We start from the raw sequence: 21824 nt of genomic DNA, 5'->3' as shown, positions 1-21824 counted from the left end.
GACCCCCCAGTGTCTTGTTTCCATTGGTTATTCTCATATGCATGCATACAAGTCCTTTGGTTGATCTCCTACCCTCCCCAGGCTTCCCACTGTAGTTTGACAGTCTGCTCAATGCTGCTCTGCCTCTGTATCCATTATTGTTCATCAGTCTATAATGGTCCTTATTGTCCATATTTGAGTGAGTTCATGTGGTATTTTTCTTGGCTTCCCAGAGGCCGTCTCAGTCTCACAGGGGCCATCTCAGCCTCACAGGGGTCGTCTCAGCCTCACAGGAGCCGTCCCAGCCTCACAGGGGCCCTCTCAACCTCACCAGGGCCAATTCAGCCTCACTGGGGCCATCCCAGCCTCACGGGGGCCGTCTCGGCAACACGAAGTTTGGCGTTCTGTCCTTTGTTGGGCAGCTCCTTGTTGGACAAAATCTCCAGGTGTTCTTGGTGGCTGAATATCTGGTATGCTTGCTTAGATTTCGTTTTCTACCAAGTGCACAGACTGCCTGTCTGCCGTCTCCCAGCGTCCCATGTGAGACTGGATCTGGTGGACCTGCCTGTGCGTTTGCTGGTACAGTCGTTCCATGTCACCGGCCCAGCCGGGGCCGGCTGCAGTTTCCTCCGAACCTGATTCTGCTTCTTGAGTGTGTCCCTTATGTATGCGAGGAGTTGAAATCTGCATTCTGCTGGGCTGGGCTGCAAAAGCGCTGGTGATTCCCTTTGTGCCACTGGCACAGCTTGGGTGGGGATGTAAATTGAGTAGGGCGGGGTCCCCGGGAAGCACCAGGCCGGAGCAAGGGACAATGGCATCTCTGCCACTCCTCGCCTCTCCGTGACACCATGTCTGGCGTCCCTGAGTGCTGGCAAGCAGCTCCACAAGACAGCCACTCTCACTCTCCGGCCCGTTGCAAGGCTGTCCCGCCTCTCCCCGTAGGGGTCTGAGACCTCATAATCCCACCCCAAACAAGCTCAGTGGACTCGAGAGTCTGCAGCCCCTTCCGATTGAAAAAAAACGCGCATCCACTTGCAGCCCGCTTGGCGCACAACTCCATACCTCCGTTCTTGGAGCCTCTGCACAACCTACTCAGTCTCAATGCTCTTCTTTCTTTCCTTCCAGTTGTAGAGCTTCCACTGGGCCAGCTTTCCTATGGTTCTGAATGATAGCTGTTTGTCTTATAGTTGGTAGTCTCGATGTTGTTGTGGGAGGCAGCACACACAGGTCTGTACCTTACGCCGCCATCTTGGTTCCTCCATTTTTGACATATTTCTTTGTCTCTGCATTTTGATTGCATCCCTGTGTTTGTTTCTATGTATTAGGTAGAGCTGCTATGTCTCCTGGATTTGTTAGAGTGGCCTTGTGTATTTGGTGTCCTGTAGGGCCCAGTCTCCTGAGCTGGGCACTCTAGGTGCATCCCTGTGTGGCCTGTCTTATAGTTGAATTTTGATTGCTGTTGGCATTACTGGGAGGAGTTGTTCTCCAGGCCAATTGGCTGTGAGGACCAGCTCTGACTGCAGTGGAAGAGCTACTGTGCAGGAGACACCCCTATAAAACAGGACTTGCTTCTGTGGGGCTTTGGTGCTTACTGAGCCTGCCCTGTGGTGTGTCACTCTTGGATGTGCGAAGTTGTAATCTGGTATGGTGAAGCTGTCCCCCCAGGTGCACTGGTTCTGAGAGGTGCAAAGTTAGCCGCTGTATTGGACCTCTTATTGATAGATATGGGGCATGCTGTCAACAGCTGCTGCTTGTTTGAGAGGTTTTAGGAAACCAAGACAGGCCATTCATATGGAGAAGCCAGGGAATCACCAAGGCAGAGCAAACAGTGTGAGCCAGGCTGATGGAAACTCACATATGGCTGCCAGTCAGCTCTCTGATGGGTGGAGGTCTCAGCATAGGAACAATTACCCCTGTGAACACTCCTACCTGGGAGAAAGCCACCTGTGAGTTCCTGCCCCGATGCCAGACAGTACAGTTCCTCCCCATATGTCCCTCTATCCCACTGAACCTTTGACCCAGTGGTGAAGCTCAGAGGGAGTGAACCCCTTACGAGCAACACCTGGGTTTTCAGCAGCCTTCATGTCACTCAGCCACAATCTCTGCTCCTTTTTACCGCCTGAAGTTATGGGGACTTCTCTTCGCAGCTGTTTTGATTTTTAAAACAAAAAAAAAAACAAAGCAAAACGAAAAAAACACACCAGTTTTTGGCTTTAGCTATTCTTAAAATTATCATTTCCGTATATTCAGGATTTACAATGTGAGGGTTTAATTCACAGCCCTATGTCAGAAATGTAGTGGGGGGTTTTTTAGAGTTTTCTCATATTTTAGGTCTATGGCATTATTTCATTTCTGTTGGTAATTTGTCTTCCAGTTATTAAACCAGCATTTATTCCTCTTAACGCATGTTCTCAAATTTTTCCCTTCTCTTTTCTCACAGATGCTGCTTTTTTTACTGCAGGCTCTTTTAACTTCTAGATGAGCACCTCCCTAATTATATATGCATATGAATTATGGAACTCTTCTTAAAATGCATATTCTGGTTTCCATAAGTGTTGTGGGGCCTGAGGTGCTATGCTTCCAGCAAGCTTCCAGACGATTCTGAGGCCACCACCTTTGTCCCCATTTCTAGTACCCCTCCCAATCATTCCACATACTACTCTCAGTACTATTTTCCTGAGAGAGACATCTGATTGTTTTACTCTATGCCTTCAGGCTTGATTGTATATGGAAATAAAATCCACACTCTTTAGAGTGGTTTTCAGAGAAGATGCTCAAGAAATAGGCCTGTCTTGCTATCATTCTTTAATCACCATCTTCACTTTGGGAGAGCAATTGGTAATTAATACACATGCCAGAAGTTTCACTCTTTTTACTCTTCCTCACTGTGCATCTGCCAGGTAAGAGTCTCCTTGTCAGGGCACTGTGCAAATCTTACCTCCTTGGCAAAGTTTTATTCCACTATTCTCAGTTTCTCTACTTTGTCCCATACCACTTTATACATTTAATATAGTATTTATTACATTGTTTCATAATTCTTTGCTATCAAGAAAATATTTAAATGTCTACTCTGCATCATGCACTATTCTAGCGGTGAACACAATAAAAATAAATAAAAATGTCCCATTTGACTTACATTTTTAGCCCTTCCTCATTTCCTCCTTTTCTTCCTCCATTCCTCCTATTCGTCCATAACAATAGTAAGACTTTCTTATTCATCTTTGTATCTCTGTTGTCTGGCATATAGTAGGACAGTGGTCGGCAAACTGCAGCTCGCGAGCCACATGTGGCTCTTTGGCCTCTTGAGTGTGACTCTTCCACAAAAATACCGACTTCTGTGCATGGGCCACAAAATTTCAATCACACTGTACAGGCGCGCCCACACGTGGTATTTTGTGGAAGAGCCACACTTAAGGGGCCAAAGAGCCACATGTGGCTTGCGAGCCACAGTTTGCCGACCACTGTAGTAGCAGAACTGTGTGTGTGTTTAGTTAATTTGACCACCTACTGTTTGCAAACTGCTGTGCTAGTATTATAGGTAGGGCCCCAGAGAAGAAAACAGGAATGTTTATTTCCCATAAGTAGCTTATGGAAGAGGAGGTTTTATTTTTAAGGAGCAGAAAAAAGGGTATTCACTCACACTATTGCTACAACATTTTATTTTTGCCTCTTCAGAGGGACAATATTATAGGTAGAAACTGAACAACTAGAACTTGCCCCTGGTGAAAGCAATACTGGTAAGAAGGGAATCATCCTTGTTAAGCATTCCCACCTAAACCAGAAGAGAATGTCTGTGTGTGGGAAGCAGGAGATGGAAAAGGAATTAGTAGTATAATTTGAATTTGTGCCTACAAGATTGACTTTATTTTTTTTTTTTAAGGTATGTCAGGTAAAAAAAAATTAATGTAGATTTTGCATTTTGCTCTGCAGTGTGATTGTTTTGTAAAGTTAATGTTTTAAATTATTTACTACACAATAAAAGTGATCCATATGTATCCTTCGGCTTCTAGGAATTGTGGCATGCCTCCACACTGATCTGTGGTACACTTCTTGCTGTCCCCTCCCTGGTAAAGCCATTTAAGTTTTTATCTGTTCAAATGTGGCCTTTATCATAGCTCACTGTGGTACTTATGTTCTTTACAACACTAGGAAACATCAGTTAGTACAGATTACAGTACCTTTAATCAAAAATGGCATTATGCCCTTGATTTACAATGATGGGGAAAAGGACAGAACACCAATCTAAATGTGAACATATTCACTTCTGAAGGAGTTGTGGAGGAACCAGCAAAGTGGAATTCAGCTAGGAAGATTTTGTAGATAACAGTTTTTCATGTAAAGGACTTACAGATAGTATGGCTTGGCAGAAGGAAGGAGGAAAGGGATTTCTTTCTATAGGGAGAATGGTACCTGTGAAGGCTTGGAGAAAAAGAGTGGTGGGGTGGTTATTGTAGCTGTTAAAACTATCAGGCTTTTCCAGTGGGAAAAGCACTGGACTGGGTGATCCTGGTTTCACTTGGCTGTGATTTGCTGAGTGCAATTGAAGAAGTCACTTTAATCTTTCTAGACCTAGTTTCTTAATCTTTAAACTAGAGGCCCGGTGCACGAAATTCGTACAAAGGTAGGGTCCCTAGGCCTGGCCAGTGATCAGGGCCAATCCGGACTTTCCTTCCCAGCTGCCAGCTGCCGGCTGAGGCCTTCCTTCATTCCGCACCACCCCCTGGTGGTCAGCGTACGTCATAGCAATCAGTCGAACTCCGAAGGGAACAATTTGCATATTAGCCTTTTATTATATACTAGAGGCCCGGTGCACAAAAATTTGTGCACTCGGGGGGGGGGGGGTGGTGTCCCTCAGCCCGGCCTGTGCCCTCTCGCAGTCTGGGACCCCTCGGGAGATAACGACCTGCTGGCTTAGGCCTGCTCCCGGGTGGCAGAGGACAGGCCTAATCCCTAGGTGCAGCCCCTGGTTGGGCTCAGAGCAGGGCCGATTGGGGAGTTGGGGCACCGCCCCCTGTCATGCACAGAGCAAGGCAATTGGGAGGTTGCGATGCCACCCTCAGTCACGCTCAGGGTAGGGCCGATTGGGGGGTTGGGGCACCGCCCCCTGTCACACTCAAGGCAGGGTCGATGGGGAGTTGCAGCACCACCCCCTGTCATGCACAGAGCAGGGCCAATCGGGGTTGGGGCGCTACCCCCTGTCACACACAGTGCAGGGCCCATCAGCGAGGTTGGGGATCCTTACCCTGTCACACACAGAGCAGGGTCGATCAGGGGATTGGGGAGCACCCCCCGTCACACACAGAGCAGGGCCCATCAAGGGGTTGGGGAGCTCCCCCCTGTCACGCACAGAGCAGGGCCCATCAGGGGGTTGAGGAGCTCCCCCCTGTCACTCACAGAGTAGGGCCGATAGGGGAGTTGGGGCACCACCCCCTATCACACACAGAGCAGGGCGGATCAGGGGGTTGGGGCGCTGCCCTCTATCACCCACAGAGCAGGGCCGATCAGGGGGTTGGGGCATCGCCATTGTTACACTCAGGGCAGGGCCGATGGGGAGGTTATGGCTCTACACCGTCACATACAGAGCAGGGCGATCACGGGTTGGGGCGCCTTCCCCTGTCAGGAACAGAGCAGGGCCGATAGGGAGGTTGTGGCCCCGCCCCCTGTCACACACAGAGCCGCAGGGCGATCAGGGGGTTTGGTTGCTGCCCCCTGTCATGCTGATCCTGGTGCCGGGAGGCCTCACTGCTCCGCTGATCCCGGTGCAGGGAGGCATATTACCCTTCTACTATATAGGATAGAGGCCTGGTGCACGTGTGGGCACCAGCTGGTTTGCCCTGAAGGGTATCTTGGATCAGGTGGGGGTACCCACTGGGGTGCCTGGCCAGCCTGGATGAGAGGATCATGGCTATTTGTAGCTGGTCACACCCCCTTCAGGGTAGAGGTCCCCACTGGGGTGCCTGGCCTGCCTGGATGAGGGGATGATAGCTGTTTGCAGCTGGTCACACCCCCTTCAGGGTGGGGGTCCCCACTGGGGTGCCTTCCCAGTCTGGGTGAGGGGCTGAGGGCCGTTTTCAGGCTGGCGGGTGACTGAAGCTCCCAACCTGTCCTTTTTTTCTTTTTTTTTTATTCTGGGCCAGATTTAGCTCTGAGGCTTGACTCCAGTTCTGACGCCTCGGCTGCTGAAAGCAGTTATCTGGTTTATTTGTGTTCTATAATTGTAACACGGTTGCGGTCCTGCTCACTCCAGCTCTGAGATCCCGGCTGGCTGAAAGGTTTCTGGGGTTTTGTTTAGCTTCTATATTGTAACAATGTTTCTTAAACTGCAAGCCCAGAGGCCGGCAATGCAGGCGGGAAACGTCACTGGCTTCCTCCGTCACTGAAGCAGGCAAGCCTCCTGTTCACTTCAAGCTGCCTGGCTGCCGGCCGCCATCTTGGTTGGCAGTTAATTTGCATATTGCCCTGATTAGCCAATGGGAAGGGTAATGGAGGTACGCCTAATTACCATGTTTCTCTATTATTAGACAGGACTAGAGGCCCGGTGCACAAAAATTTGTGCACTGGCGGGGAGTGGAGATGGGGTTTCCCTCAGCCCCACTTGTGCCCTCTCACAGTCTGGGACCCCTCGGGAGATAATGACCTGCTTGCTTAGGCCCCTCCCGGGTGGCAGAGGGCAGACCCAGTCCCTAGGTGCAGCCCCTGGTCAGGCTCAGAGCAGGGCTGATTGGGGAGTTGGGGTGCTGCCCCCTGTCATGCACAGAGCAGGGCGGATCGGGAGGTTGCGATGCCACCCCCAGTCACGCTCAGGGTAGGGCCGATTGGGGGGTTGGGGCACTGCCCCCTGTCACACTCAAGGCAGGGTCGATGGGGAGTTGCAGCTCCACCCCCTGTCACGCACAGAGCAGGGCCCATCAGGGGGTTAGGGCTCCATACCCTGTCACACACAGAGCAGGGCCCATCGGGGGTTGGGGAGCTCCCCCCTGTCACGCATAGAGCAGGGCCGATCAGGGGATTGGGGAGCTCCCCCCTATCAGGCACAGAGCAGGGCCTATAGGGGAGTTGGAGAACAGCCCCCTGTCACACACAGAGCTGCAGGGCGATCAAGGGGTTTGCGCACTGCCCCCCTGTCACGCTGCTCCAGGGCCCAGGATGCCTCGCAGCTCTGCTGATCCCAGTGCTGGGAGGCCTCGCAGCTCCGCTTGACACCAGGGCAGTGAGGCCTTGCTGCTCAGCTGATCCCGATGCTAGGAGGCCTCGCAGTTCCGTTGATCCCGATGCTGGGGGGCCTCGCGTCTCTGCTGATCCTGGTGCCGGAGGCCTCGCGGCTCCGCTGATCCCAGGCCAGGAGGCCTCGCAGTTCCGCTGATCCCGGGTTCGGGAGGCCTCGCGGCTCCGCTTATCCCGGGTTCGGGAGGCCTAGTGGCTCCGCTAATCCCGGGGCTGGGAGGCATATTACCCTTTTACTGTATAGGATAGAGGCCTGGTGCACAGGTGGGGGCTGGCTGGTTTGCCCTGAAGGGTGTCCTGGATCAGGGTGGGAGTCTCACTTGGGTACCTGGCCAGTCTGGATGAGGCGATGATGGCTGTTTGCAGCTGGTCACACCCCTTCAGGGTGGGGGTTCCCACTGGGGTGCCTGGCCAGCCTGGATGAGGGGATGATGTCTTGCAGCTGGTCATACACCCTTCAGGGTGGGGATCCCCACTGGGGTGCCTGGCCAGTCTGGGTGAGGAGCTGAGGGCCGTGTTCAGGCTGGTGGGCGGCTAAAGCTCCCAACCTCTCCTTTTTTTCTTTTTCTTTTTTTATTCTGGGATTTATTTACCTTCTATGGCTGTCACTGGAACTGAGAGCCGGCTTTAGCTCTGAGGCTTGGCTCTAGCTCTGAGGCCTCGGCTGCTGAAAGCAGGTATCTGGTTTGTTTGGTTTCTATAATTGAATCACTGTTTCAGCTCTAGCTCGGCCAGCCAGTTGACTGAAAGCATGGGGTTTGTTTAGCTTCTATAATTGCAACATTGTTTCTTAGAGTGCAGCTCAGAGCCCAGCAGCCGCAGGCAGGGAACCTTGGCTTCCTCCTTCACTGGAGCAAGCAAGCCTCCTGTTCGCTTCAGCTGCCTGGCTGCCGGCCGCCATCTTGGTTGGCATTTAATTTGCATATCACCCTGATTAGCCTATGGGGAGCGTGTTGGAGGTATGGTTAATTACCATGTTTGTCTTTTATTAGATAGGAGGATTCAGGGAGTTGAAATAATATCATCTGTGATTTACCTTGCAGCTCTAGTATTAAGTAATTCTGGCTTACCTGTCAGATGAGATGGCCTGGATTTTTTTGCTTCAACGTTCAGTTTCATTACAATTGCAGTTTCATATTTGCATTTTGAGAGTCTTGCTTGCCTAGCGGACCAGGCTTAAAATATGAGCCATTCAGATCTTCCCCTTTGCTTCACATTTATTTCAGTTAGATCTTGAATTTATGTTTCTCCCTTTTCCTGCTGTTTCTCTCATTCAGTAAGTCCTTCAGAATCTTTCTCTTGGACTATTGTGTTTGACATTACATCACCTCCCACCCTATGCACTAGAATTTATCTCTTATACATACCAACTAGTTTAATCTCAATGTGTTTTTCCTCTAATTGTGGTAGTTCTCCACTGTCTTCCAAAGAAAGGCCAGACTAATTAACTCAGTATTCAGTATTGGCTATTAGTCTTGGCTCTCATTACTCCCCTCACATAATCTACAGAATAGTTAAACTGAACCTAATATCCTCTTGGTGCCTTTGCTCCTGTTGTTCCTGCACCTGGTTATGCCCTGCCTCTCTCCCATTGTCAAACACATCACAGGCTTTCCATCTCAGTTGTGCCACCCCACTGTCTTCATGAAATCCCTCAGGCTTCCCACAGCCAGAAATAATCCTTTTTTTCTCAACTCCCATAGCACCTTTTCTGTATCTAATAGTGCTAATTACTTTGTTTGGTTGTCTTTTCTTTATTTTTATATTTTTGTACTATCTTACCTCTCTAAACTAAGCTCCCCTGTGCAGGGTGGATGCTCAGTAAATATTTGTTGAATGAATGCCTGAATTATAGTTCAGGTCCCTGTTATTTTTGGTTGGTAGTGTTTCTTATTTTTCTGGATAATCACTAAAAAGAATATAGAAAAGAACCCTGCATAAAGGAACTAATAAGCTAATATATAAAAATAAGAATTATTGCTTTAGATCTGTTAATAATTCCCAAGTTTGTACTTAAGGCAAACAAAGTGTTTTCAAGGTTCAGCCTTGTCTCTTGAGTTTCATTCACCTGGGCTTTCAAGGCACTATAGAATCCTTTTCAGTTGAACTACTATTTCAAAGTAGTTTGTGTTTTGTTTATTTATATCAATTATAGTATGCTTAACAATTTTTTGTCCTGTGACGTTTTTAGAGTGAGTGTTTATAAAATTAGGAATTTTAAAAAATAAAGTAATAAATGGATCAATTAAAATAGTTTACAAAAGAAATATACTGGTTTTATAGTTCAAGCAGACTATCCTCTTTAGTACATACTGCCATGTAACACCTTGCCGAACAGTCACAAGTATATTCGTATTTCTGTGTATGAACATTGCTACCTGTCACGAGTTAACTTGTGTCTTTTTCTCAACCTCTGAGGCAAGTATTTCCAGAGATGTGGCAAGCAATACATCCTAATTCTTTCCATCCATATTATTTTATGGTAAAAGTTTTTAAAAAGATGCATCGTGGCAGAGAAGAATGTCACAGCGAATTATGTGCACTTTGTCTGATTGACCGAGTGACTTTGGTAGTCAGCTGGAAGATAGTAATGAGTCTAACATTAGACCATCAGGAAGGCAAAGGAGAAATGTGATAGTATATGACAGTGAAAGTGTTTCTGAAGAATGGGCAGAAAAAGACATTTTACCAGCCTTGGGGGATTATACAAATATTTCAGGCGTAGCTGTTCAGTTTGAAGATGCACAAAGTATAAGTGAAGTAACCAATTTATTTTTTTACTAGAGGCCTGGTGGACGAAATTCTTGCATGGAGGCAAGGAGGTCCCTCACCCTGGCCTCCACTCTCATGCAATCTGGGACCCCTCTGGGGATGTCCAACTGCTGGTTTAGGCCTGACCCCACAGGGATCCCTGCGGGATGGGGCCTAAACCGGCAGTCGGACTTCCTTCTCACAATCCGATTCCACTGGCTCCTAGCCACTTGCCTGCCTACCTGCCTGCCTGATCACCCCTAACCACTCTGCCTGCCTACCTCATCACCCCTAAACAAGCGGGGCCTGCCTGATCGCCCCTGACCACACTGCCTGCCTGCCTGATCGCCCCTAACCACTCTGCCTTCCTGCCTGATGCCCCTAACTGCTTGCCTGCCTGCCTGATCGCCTCTAACCGCCTCTGCCTCGGCCCCTGCCACTGCAGCTTCATGCGGAAGGACATTCGGAAGGTTGTCCGGCTCTCTGGTCTACTTTAGCATATTACACTTTTATTATTTTAGATGAGGATTTTTTCTATCTTGTTACTTCTCAAACCAATTTACACCATCACTAAATGGAAAAATACCACGAAATCTTTGCTAAAACTTCACCATGGATGAATGTTACTTATAAAGAAGTTTCTTGGTTTAATTATATTGATGGGACTAACAAAGAAGCCAGAATGGAAAGATTACTGGCCAACTGACCCTTTACTTGGATCACACATATTTCCATAAACTATGACTGGAAAAAGATTCAATCAGATACTTATTATATTCTTTCATCTGAACAATAATTCACAAGCAACATGTAACACAGACCATGTTCACAAATTAAGGCCTCTTTTGGATCACTTTATCTCAAAATTTAAATCTTTATATATCAAAACAGTTTTCACTCAATGAAACTGATTCAAGTAGAGGACACATCAAATTGAAGACATATAATCTGGCAAAAAATAATAAAATACGGAATTTTAGTAAGGATACTTTGTGAAAGTTAGAGTGACTATATTTGCAACTTCAAGATATACATGGGTGAAAGTTACAACAGACTGTATTACCTGTCTTACTCCCTTTTCTTGGTTCTTGGCATCATATTTACCAAAACAATTACAACATCGTGTCTACACCTGAACTATTATTGAAGAACAACATACTGGTCTGTGGGACAATAAGGGAGACTGAGTTGCCAAAGCTACTAAACGAAAAGTATCCAGCCACACAAGCGAGTTCTGGCTCGAAATAGCCAGTCAGCAAGGTTTAAGGTCAGAAATTACATCTTACACATACTTTGTGCTTTCAGAACTATTAATAAGATCCTTGAAAGTTTGGTAAATAAATCTGGATAAAGAACTGATTATGAGCTAGTCAAACCATAAGCATAGTGGACCCTGTTTAAAAGAAAACTTTGCATGACTTAGAACATATTTCATCACCTCAGAAAATACTGGTTTATTGGGAGATTGAGAAGAGAAATAGGATCTCCTAATTTTCCCCCCTGTCACTTTTTGACCTTGTAGCTTCGGAGCGCAAAACTAATCTTTGTTTAGAATGCTGTGCCAAAACAGGCTTTGGCGTTGTCTACCTGATCCCCAATGAAAGCAAATGCATCTCACCTAGGATTAGATGATTAATATAGACATTACCTCACTTCTTTTCAGATGATGTAAGATTAATCTCAGTTCTGGTAATCTATCATCAGTCATGTAGGTATAGTGTACTTAAAGTATAAAAAATGCCAACTTATTACCAATGCTTTTTTCAAAATAATAGTGCTTCTTTTAAGCTGTTGCAGATCTGTAAATGAAGAAAAGTTTCTAACTAATTACATATTTGCTCCTTTAGTCTCTTGCCATTAAAAATAGAAAGCAGCCCTGGATGGTTTGGCTCAGTGGATAGAGCATCGGCCTGCAGACTAAAAGGTCCCAGGTTTGATTGTGGTCAAGGGCACATGCCCAAGTTGCAGGCTCGATCCCCAGTAGGGGGCGTGCAGGAGGCAGCCAGTCAATGATTCTCTCTCATCATTGGTGTTTCTGTCTCTCCTTCTTCCTTCCTCTCTGAAATCAATAAAAATATATTTTAAAAAATAGAAAGCAGTACAGCATATTTATGTAAGTTAAATTCTTTGATAATTATTGATTTATAAAAAGTGGTATATGTGTACGTATTTCTTTTAGTGTGCTGATAAAAGGAATGGAGCTTGGGAAGGAGCAAGGTGAGAAATAAACCCCATGGAAAAACAGGAAGTTGAACTCAAGTTGCTCCTCTTGCAGTAATTGTGGGGAAGATGGTCAGAGTTGATCCATGACTAGCATTTCTGCTACACTGACCATTATGATGCTTGGGAGAGGCATCAGGGGGTGGGGAGGCAAGGCATATGGATTTTAAGAAATCTCTGTGTTTGATCTCTCAACTCTCTCTCTCTTCCTTCTCAGGAGTTAGAAGCAGCTCTTCACAGAGATGATGCAGAGTTTATTAGTGACCTGATCGCCTGCTTGCTTCAGGGCTGCTATCAACGAAGGGATATCACGTGAGTAATTCTGATCTTACTAAATTTTTTGAAGAGAGAACCAACCAATCAACCAGTCATCAAAATGTTTCATGTCAACTAACAAACCAGTACTGATCATTTGCCAAAACGACATACAGTGTAAACTGAGTATTTACAAATGGATTCCCAAGTCTTGTGTTTGGTTCTTTCTGCAGTTGACTTTTTAAAATGTTCTAATTGATTTTAGAGAGAGAAGAAGGGAGAGGCGGGGAGAGAGAGGTAAAGAGATAGAGAAACATCAAGATGAGAAAAACATCGATCGGTTGCCTTCTGTATTCTTCCTGACCAGGAATTGAACCACTGACCTCTTGGTTCCTGGGTTTACACTCAACTGCTGAGCCACACCAGCAAGACAACGTTTCTTTTACATCAGTGTTAATCTCTCTCTAAAATCAATAAAAACTTTTTTTTTTTTAGTTGTTTTTGCTGAGCTGGTGTGGCCCAGTGATTGAGTGTCAACACATGCACCCAGAGGTCACGGGTTTGATTCCCAGTCAAGGCACATGCCTGGGTTGTGGGGGCTTGATTCCCAGTAGGAGATATGCAGGAGGCAGCCAATCGATGTTTCTCTCTCTTCGATGTTTCTGTCTCTCTCTGTCCCTTCCTCTGTAAAAATCAATGAAAATATTTTGTTTTTTGTTTTTCTTCTTGAATTTCAGATGTTTTAAAGAAAGGGATATATATATATATATATATATAAAAGGCTAAGTGTCCATCTTTCCAACTGTTAGCTATGTTGCACACTGACCACCAGGGGGCAGACGCTCAACGCAGGAGCTGCCATGACGCGCACTGGCCATTTAAAAATAAATAAAGGCAACACGGACCTGGTGCCGACAAACCAACACTAGGCTTCCCTCAAGTGGAACACAGGCCCTGCCACCACCCTGGAGCAACACCCCACCAAATTGCAGCTAACGCTGCCAAGACCCCATGGCACAAAATGTGGCCCACAGCCCAGCCCAGAAGTGGTGGCTGTGGGTGCTGGGTAATGATGTCACATAGCAACGCCCGGCTTCCTCTCCCTAGCGACCAGCCTCCTTGGAGTTTCTTCAGCCCAGGAACCCAACTTGCATTATAGCCAGGTGCAAACATTTTACAGTTTAACCAAATGTCTGTGAAGCATTTTCCCATGCCTTATCTCATTTGATCCTCACGGAAGTCCTGGAGTAGGTAGATAGGAGACTAAGTAGACTCCTATTTTCTTTTCATTAGCCAGAAAACAGAGATTTCGAAAATTTAGAAACTTGACCCAACTGAAAAGAAGTAAGAAATGGTGGAACTTGAAAATGACTTCAGGTTTTCTCACTGCTCAGAATATAGTCAAACACTGCTGCAGTTAAATATTTTACCCTTTGTTCTCCTGCGTGATCTACAATAATAATCTGTTTCATGTTGATATTCACTGCTGTGTTGCTGACAGTTACCTGAAAGAGAAGTTGGGGTCCTTCACTGGGCTGGAAAAAGTTTAGTTAAATCAGAAAGCAGGTCTAATTAAGCAAGTTTATTCTATATCTATAAAAGGTTGAGTTGACTGGCGCATGCACGATACATATAAAGCTAACGCTGGTGCTAGTTGCATGCATGTGTTTCCATCTGTCATTGTCGATTCTGAATTTGATTGCCACTTCCATTATAGAGAAAGGGCTAATAGCAATATTAAAATATTTCTTCTAATTAACTTTCTTTCATTGTGCACCAATCTGTGCACCAGGACACTAGTAGATTTTTATACAAGGAGAATGATCGCATTTTGGCTAAGATCAAGTGTATGTACAAGGAAAATGAATTGTCTTAAATTATAAACTGTCAAGTATCTCGTGGTAAGGTGGTATGGAGATGCCAAGAAAACTGTTAGCAAAAGTGATACAATTGAAACTGAGTAGGATAAAGGTGCTATTGGAAAGGAATATCAAACATGCAGTTGTTTGGGATAGGTAGAGGCTTTCAGGCAGATTGTAGGCACAAAGAACAACACTGTACATTTACAGTGTTTGTTGGGTTAGTATGTTTGTGCTTCCATCGCCTCGCACTGGAATATGAAAGTTCTCCTTGGCCTGGCCCAGCCTGTCTCCTGCCACTTTCTCCACTGAAGCTATCATTCTGGTGAAATGATCTCTATGTCATAGATTCCTCATTTTATTTTACTCTAGGAAAAACATGCCTTGTTGTTTGAGGTGCTTGGTGTGCATTAGGAATTCTAGAAAGTATGTGGTAGATAAAGGAATTTATTACCAAAGAGATATTGTCATCTTCTTACTGCTCGATACCAAAAAAATACCCCCTTTTATTTTCAAATTCATCATTGCCACACTATCAGCTTTTTACCACCAGTTTGAACTGCACTTTGTCCAGCTAGGGCTGACATATAATTCTTGTAAGACATCTTTGCTTAGTGAGAAAAAAAATTTTAAATCATTAAGTGACATTATAACCAGATTCATTAATTGGAGTGTACAATAACCATGTGACAAACACTTTAACACTTTATTAGGTACTTATCAAAATACAGAGAATTTCCAATCAAACTCTAACTGAAAAAAATTTTAGATTGCCATCAAGCTGCCTTAAATGTTTCCTATAGTTTTTCTAAGCCATTTTCAGAATTTAGAATATAGTATTTTATAATATGCCCTAAAATTTATGTATAACAGAATATAAAATTATAGTTGCATATTGGAGTAAATACTTGTATTCTAGAGAGGTATTATTCATCTTTGCATTTTAACCTGAAATATAATTAATTAGGCTAGGCAGACATTGAGTTTCCTTTTTGTTTGTCATCTAAGTCGTAGACCTAATTTTGAAGTGGCATCCAAACTCTGTGTTCTCTTTATCTGTACAAGCAAAGATAAGACTGTTGGCCTCAGTTTCACAATCCATACCATTGATTAGTAAACTTTTACCTATTTTACCAGAATGTGCTGTCAGTGGTCTAAAATAAAACTATCTACTCTGTGAGAAACTCTTAACATATTTATTTTCTTTGGAATTTGTCAATAGAAAGTCCAGATAGATAGTATAATAACATGAGGCTTCAGAAAGGGACTTTTAGACCCTTCCTGTTATTGCCTCTTCATTTTCTGCTTTCTATTTAAGATTTGTCAGCTGTCAAACCACCAGCTCTCTTTCCCCTGCCCTACCTACTCTCTGTATTTTATATTAATGTATTTTTGTATCGGGGCCATCTGTCTAGGCCTCAGACATTCCACAGCTACCTAGAGGACATCATTAACTACCGCTGGGAACTGGAGGAAGGGAAACCCAACCCGCTGAGAGAAGCCAGTTTCCAAGACCTGCCTCTTCGTACGCGTGTGGAGATCCTACACCGCCTCTGTGATTACCGGCTAGATGCAGATGATGTCTTCGATCTTCTCAAGGTGCTTAACTGGCAAGCCCTTGCCCTAGAGCAGCAGTTTTCAACCTTTTCATCTCATGGCACACTAAAATTTCTCAGCACACCAAAAAATATATTTTTGTCTGATCTGACCAAAAAATAGGTATGATTTTGATAAATTCACATAGAATGGGTATTGTTAGCTGTTGTCTTTTTTTTTTTTTTAAATGATCTAAGGCAGTGGTCAGCAAACTGCGGCTCACGAGCCACATGTGGCTCTTTGGCCCCTTGAGTGTGGCCACGAAGTTTCAATTGCACTGTATGTGCGTGCCTGCACGTGGTATTTTGTGGAAGAGCCACACTCAAGGGGCCGCAGTTCGCCGACCACTGATCTAAGGGAAGAGAGGTCATTGCCCCTATCTAAATAGTCAGGTATTTCATGTTTTAAAATTCTTGCAACACCAGTTGAAAATCGCTGCTTTAGAGGAAGAAAAACACAAACATGTTTCCTAAAGTCTGAAATTTGATTTAACATAATTAAAATATTTATTGAAAGTGGAAGACTTTAACATGTTTATGCAAGTGAAGTTTGTCCCTACATGTTTATACACATTATAAAAAAAGTGCTAGAGAAGGAAGGTATAGTTCTTCGCTCCCCCTTATTCTATTGTTATCTATTTAGAAGTCTGTCTCAGAGTGGGAGGGTGTAGGCCAGGGGTGGGCAAACTTTTTGACTCGAGGGCCACAATGGGTTCTTAAACTGGACCGGAGGGCTGGAACAAAAGCATGGATGGAGTGTTTGTGTGAACTAATATAAATTCAAAGTAAACATCATTACATAAAAGGGTACGGTCTTTTTTTTTTTTTTTTAGTTTTATTCATTTCAGACGGGCCGGATCCAGCCTGCGGGCCGTAGTTTGCCCACGGCTGGTGTAGGCTATTGCTTTTCATTCACAGGAAGGACAATTTCTAATCCTGTTCAGTTAGAAATGATCAAATATATTGATGACTTCTCAGTTCAGCCCTACTCATGTACATGATATAAAAATCATTGTGCAATTTAGCACAGTCTACTGAAAACTCAAGGACTTTAATAGCAATGACCCTGGGGTAAAGTGGGTACTGTAGTTTATGATAGATCTACAATAGAGGATCATGTGAGACAGCTTTCATACAGCAGATTCTGCTCTGTTGTAATTGTCTTTTCTTTTATGGATGCACACATAAAATAACTCAAGCCAAATATATAATGCTAGAGGCCCAATGCACGAAATTCTTGCTAAAGTGGGCCTTCCTTCCCCCAGTTGCCGGGACCTGGGCCTCCCTCGCAGAAGGAGGCCCTGCCCACCCACCGCAGCCTGCCCATCAGTGGCCTGGGCCTCCCTCTACAGCAGTGGCTCTTAACCTTCCTAATGCCGCGACCCTTTAATACAGTTCCTCATGTTGTGGTGACCCCCAACCATAAAATTATTTTCGTTGCTACTTCATAACTGTAATTTTGCTACTGTTATGCATCGTAATGTAAATATCTGATATGCAGGATGTATTTTCATTGTTACAAATTGAACATAATTAAAGCATAGTGATTAATCACAAAAACAATATGTAATTATATATGTGTTTTCCGATGGTCTTAGGCGACCCCTGTGAAAGGGTCATTCGATCCCCAAAGGGGTCGTGACCCACGGGTTGAGAACAGCTGCTCTACAGGGTGATCATGGGGTGATGGCTGGGCCCCCCAACAATTGCATCACACCCACCTTGACTGGCCTGGCACCAGTGAGTGTCATAGTGTGGTCCTGGATGGTCATTCCGCTGTTCAACTGTTTGGTCAATTTGCATATTACGCTTTTATTATATAAGACTAGAGGCCTGGTGCATGAAATTCGTGCACGGGGAGGGTGAGGGTGGGAGGGGGGTTCCTCAGCCTGACCTGCATCCTCTCCAATCCAGGAGCCCTCAGGGGATGTCCTACTGATGGCTTAGGCCTGCTCCCCATGGTTCTCTGCTCTCTGCGGGGCCTGCCTGCTCCACACCATGGAGATGGGCAAAGCAGGCTCTACTGGGCACTGCGTACAGGCAGTGCTTCCCTGCTCCGGGTTGCCACAGCAATGCCTTCTGAGCTCACATTGCTGGGGTGACGCTGCCAGCATCCTGACCCGGCTGCTATGGGCACCGCCATCTTTGTCACGGAGTGGCAGTTAATTTGCATATTACTCTTTCATTAGATAGGGTGTTCATCAAAATTCCTTTTGATTTCTTTTTTTGTAGATGAAATGGGAGCAGTGTATTTCATATGCCCTGATTGAATATTACTTAGGTACTTGGGCATGTTTAAATATAAGGTATATCTGAGTATAGATTTGGAATCCTTATTAAGTTTTCTCCTCTTTGTTCCCCATATCCCCAAACCTCTTTTTCCTGTTCTTGAACTTAGGGTCTAGATGCAGACAGTCTCCGCGTGGAGCCATTAGGTGAAGATAATTCTGGGGCACTATATTGGTATTTCTATGGAACTCGAATGTACAAGGAGGACCCAATACAAGGAAAATCCAACAGAGAACTCTCTTTGAGCAGGTACATTGTTTAAGATCAGAGCTTTGATAGCTAGTGTACAGAAATGTCATTAAAACTAAATGCATCAGCAGCACTATTTTTTTTTTTCTTATTAAGGAATTAATTATGACAGCACACCTGCAAAGAGATAGAAAGGGAGTTGTTTCATACAGAAATAAAAAGGAATTGAACTGTAGCCACTAATAGCAAGTGGTGAAAGGTTCTGTTTTGCTGTGAGGTTTCTGAGGAGCACCACTTCCCTTATCAGCGACTGTTCTATACAGCAGGTTCTTAGCAGTACAGTCATTTCACTGCCATTGTTTTCCTCTTTTGTACTCAATGTCTGAACCATAGCCTTACTAACTACTCTTAATGAGGAAGAATCCTTTCCATAGCATCCTGTAATGATGCTACCATCTTTTCTTATTGCTGGGAGCAGTGCTCACTATTAGGAAAGTGTTAGGTCTTACTCAGATTTTAATATTGTAAAATGTCAGTTTTCCTTGATTCAGCATTCTAATGGAAGATTGGAAGTCACCCTGCCCTTTCCCTATGATGGCTGTATTTAACACGTTAAGCGCCCAGTCAGTCACCAGTGACTGACACTATACTTTCCATCTGGAAGACAAAACAGGCTGGGCGCATAACGTGTTAATCTATTTCAGTAGCCTCATGTCTAGGAAAGCTGTAGTTACAATACATCAGTACTATGACAAAACATTTCTATTTAATATGCTGTCAGTACTATGGTAAAACATTTCTATTTAATATACTGTTTCTTAGGGAAAGTGAAGGACAAAAAAATAGCTCAGGCATTCTTGGGAAAACAGGAAGAAGAAGAGGAAGACCCCCCAAACGGAAGAAACTACAGGAGGAGATTATAGTGAGGTAAGACAATCTTGTTAGTCGTTGACGGTTTTAGATCCTCTTGCTGAAAGGAACCTATTTTCACTTGTTCCTCATGCCATGAAAAGGACATGGGACCTAAATTATGGAGACCTGGATCAGAATCCTCATAGAATTATAAGTGTGTACTAGGAAATCAGAAACCCTAGCTGCATGACCTCTAGCAGGTTACCTATTTTCTAGGTAAACTGTTTTATTGGACAGTGGACTTACTAATAGGAATGATGATTAACTTGAAGTAGACAATGAATGTGACAGTGTAGCAGATTGAAAAACTATGCTCATCAGTATGTATTAACTTCTAAAAAAATTTTTATGTCACACATTTTTATAGGAACATGGAGCAAATTAATTCTGTGATTGTGTTAATAATCAGCATTTTACTAGACATATTTTATATAAGTTTAGGGTTAGTTCTTTCCCATTAGGGAGATTTTAGTAGCAAACCTGCTTTGTTTTGTTTAGAATTCAATTTCCTAAAATAAAGGCAAGTTATTAAACATGTTTTAAAGTATTTTATATTTAATTTTAGCAAAGAAAAAGAGATTCTGTTACATTTGGGAATTTTTAGAGGCCTGGTGCATGAAATTTGTGCGGGGGAGGGTGGTCCCTTCAGCCCAGCCTTGCACCCTCTCCAATCCAGGACCCCTTGGGGGATGTCTGCAGGGATTGGACCTAAACTGGCAGTCAGACATCCCTCTCAAAATCCTGGACCGCTGGCTCCTAACTGCCCCCCCTGCCAGCCTGATTACCCCTAACCGCCTCTGCCTGCTGGCCTGATCTCCCCTAACTGTACCCTCTGCCGGCTTGGTCGTCCCACACAGCCTGCTGTTCAGTCATTTGGTTGTTCCTCACTACCCCGCCTGCTGGCCTGGTCGCCCCACTCAGCTGCTGTTTGGTTGTCCATCTGGTTGTTTTGGTCATGACAGCCCCTGGCTTTTTATATATTAGGATGTCATTATCTTTTAGGAAATTGCAGCATGTGAATCTTAGTGAAGGGTTTTCAGAATCTGACCTATACTATGTAAATATACTTAAGGATCATATCTGTTATTATACACCTGTGGAAGTTAGGTTGTATTCTTAAAAACGAATGACACGTCAATCTGCTCAGTCCCTCTAAATTTTAGCATTGATAAATAATCTAAATGCTTGAAGTAAGCCAGATTTTTTACTGTTATTTATTAACAACTAAAAAGTATTTCTAGGAATCAGATTATGAATAAATCTATCAGAATTTGATTTTATTTTACATTTAAGAATCAGTATTCTGCTTAACTTTCAGAAATTAGACCAGACCACAGATTGCAGCTTTCCTTCCACAGTGTTTCTGAGAAATGTCCTATAATTATGTTCTGTACACACAACATCTGTTTCTGGATTTTGTTAGCAATCTATACCTCCTTAAGTATTCAAAAAGCTGCTTCATATCTATCTCCATTTCTCTATAAGTGAAATTAAAGTACCTTAGTGTTAGGAATACAGTAAACCCTCAATTTTGCACACCTCAATTTAATGGACTTTGGATTTAATGGACAAAATTTCCAGTCCGTATGTCATATGTGAAAATTAACACCTTGTTAATTTTAAAATTCTTTTAACCAAGACTTGCTACAGGTTATTTTTGTTGTTATTAATTCACTAGGTTTTTTGTGTGTGCTTTTTTTAACTGATTTCACAGAAGAAGGGAGAGAGGGAGAAAGAGATAGAAACTTAGATGAGAGAGAATCATCAATTGGCTGCCTCCTACATGCCCTCCACTGGGAATACAGCCCACAATTTGGGCATGTGCCCTGGCTTGGAATTGGACTGTGACCTCCTGTTTCATATGTTGATGCTTAACCACTGAGCCAGGGCTTCACTGTTATTTTTAACAGATTTTTGCGAACAGGCCATATTTTGAAAAAAAAACACTTTAGTAATTTTGCCAACATAATAAATATTACATATCTACAAGTATAGTCTACATTTAAATCCAAGAGTCACCTCTTATAAACAATGTTCAGCAAATGAATAGCACATGGTCACACCACATCTCGCAGGTAATTGGTTCTGTTGTCACTTGGTGTGACTTTCTGCAGCAGTTTCTACTTGTACCATGGATGTTCCCACATGCACTAAGCCACGCCCCAGCCACGTGCATTTGTTTACTCGCAGTGACTGGTGAATACAGCATTTATCGGATTGCTTCAGTATAAATTTAAAATTACAGTTATACATATAGAAAACTGAAATTAAACTTTCCATACATAGTTAATTTTAATTATACAAATGTGTCTACATTAGTTAAAACAGGTAAACTAAACTAATTTGTCAATTTTTAACATACACATTCAGAAAACCTACTTTATTATATAACGAACTTTCGGCTTTAATGGACAGTCCTCACCCAAATTAGTCCATTATATTGAGGTTTTACTGTTTAGAATCTTTTATCAAGCATACATAGACTTGTGCCTCTAACAGTGATTTTATTCTTGATAGCTCTATATTTAAATATTTTTATATTAAATAAAAT

General features: G+C 43.9%; 1 protein-coding gene across 1 annotated transcript in view; it reads left to right on the top strand.

Moving 5' to 3' along the window:
• The window catches only part of LOC118651019 (cat eye syndrome critical region protein 2), a 233467-nt gene that overhangs the window by 158845 nt on the left and 52798 nt on the right, over positions 1-21824 (top strand). The window contains exons 2-5 of the mRNA XM_036299723.1: positions 12392-12486; positions 15704-15887; positions 18282-18421; positions 19184-19288. Coding sequence (XP_036155616.1) covers positions 12392-12486; positions 15704-15887; positions 18282-18421; positions 19184-19288 — 524 coding nt within the window. The remainder of the gene's footprint in view (positions 1-12391; positions 12487-15703; positions 15888-18281; positions 18422-19183; positions 19289-21824) is intronic.

This window comes from Myotis myotis, unplaced genomic scaffold, assembly GCF_014108235.1.
Source record: "Myotis myotis isolate mMyoMyo1 unplaced genomic scaffold, mMyoMyo1.p scaffold_m19_p_3, whole genome shotgun sequence".
Taxonomy (NCBI): domain Eukaryota; kingdom Metazoa; phylum Chordata; class Mammalia; order Chiroptera; family Vespertilionidae; genus Myotis; species Myotis myotis.
Note: the sequence above shows the minus strand (reverse complement) of the source record. Positions and strands in the feature narration are given on the sequence as shown.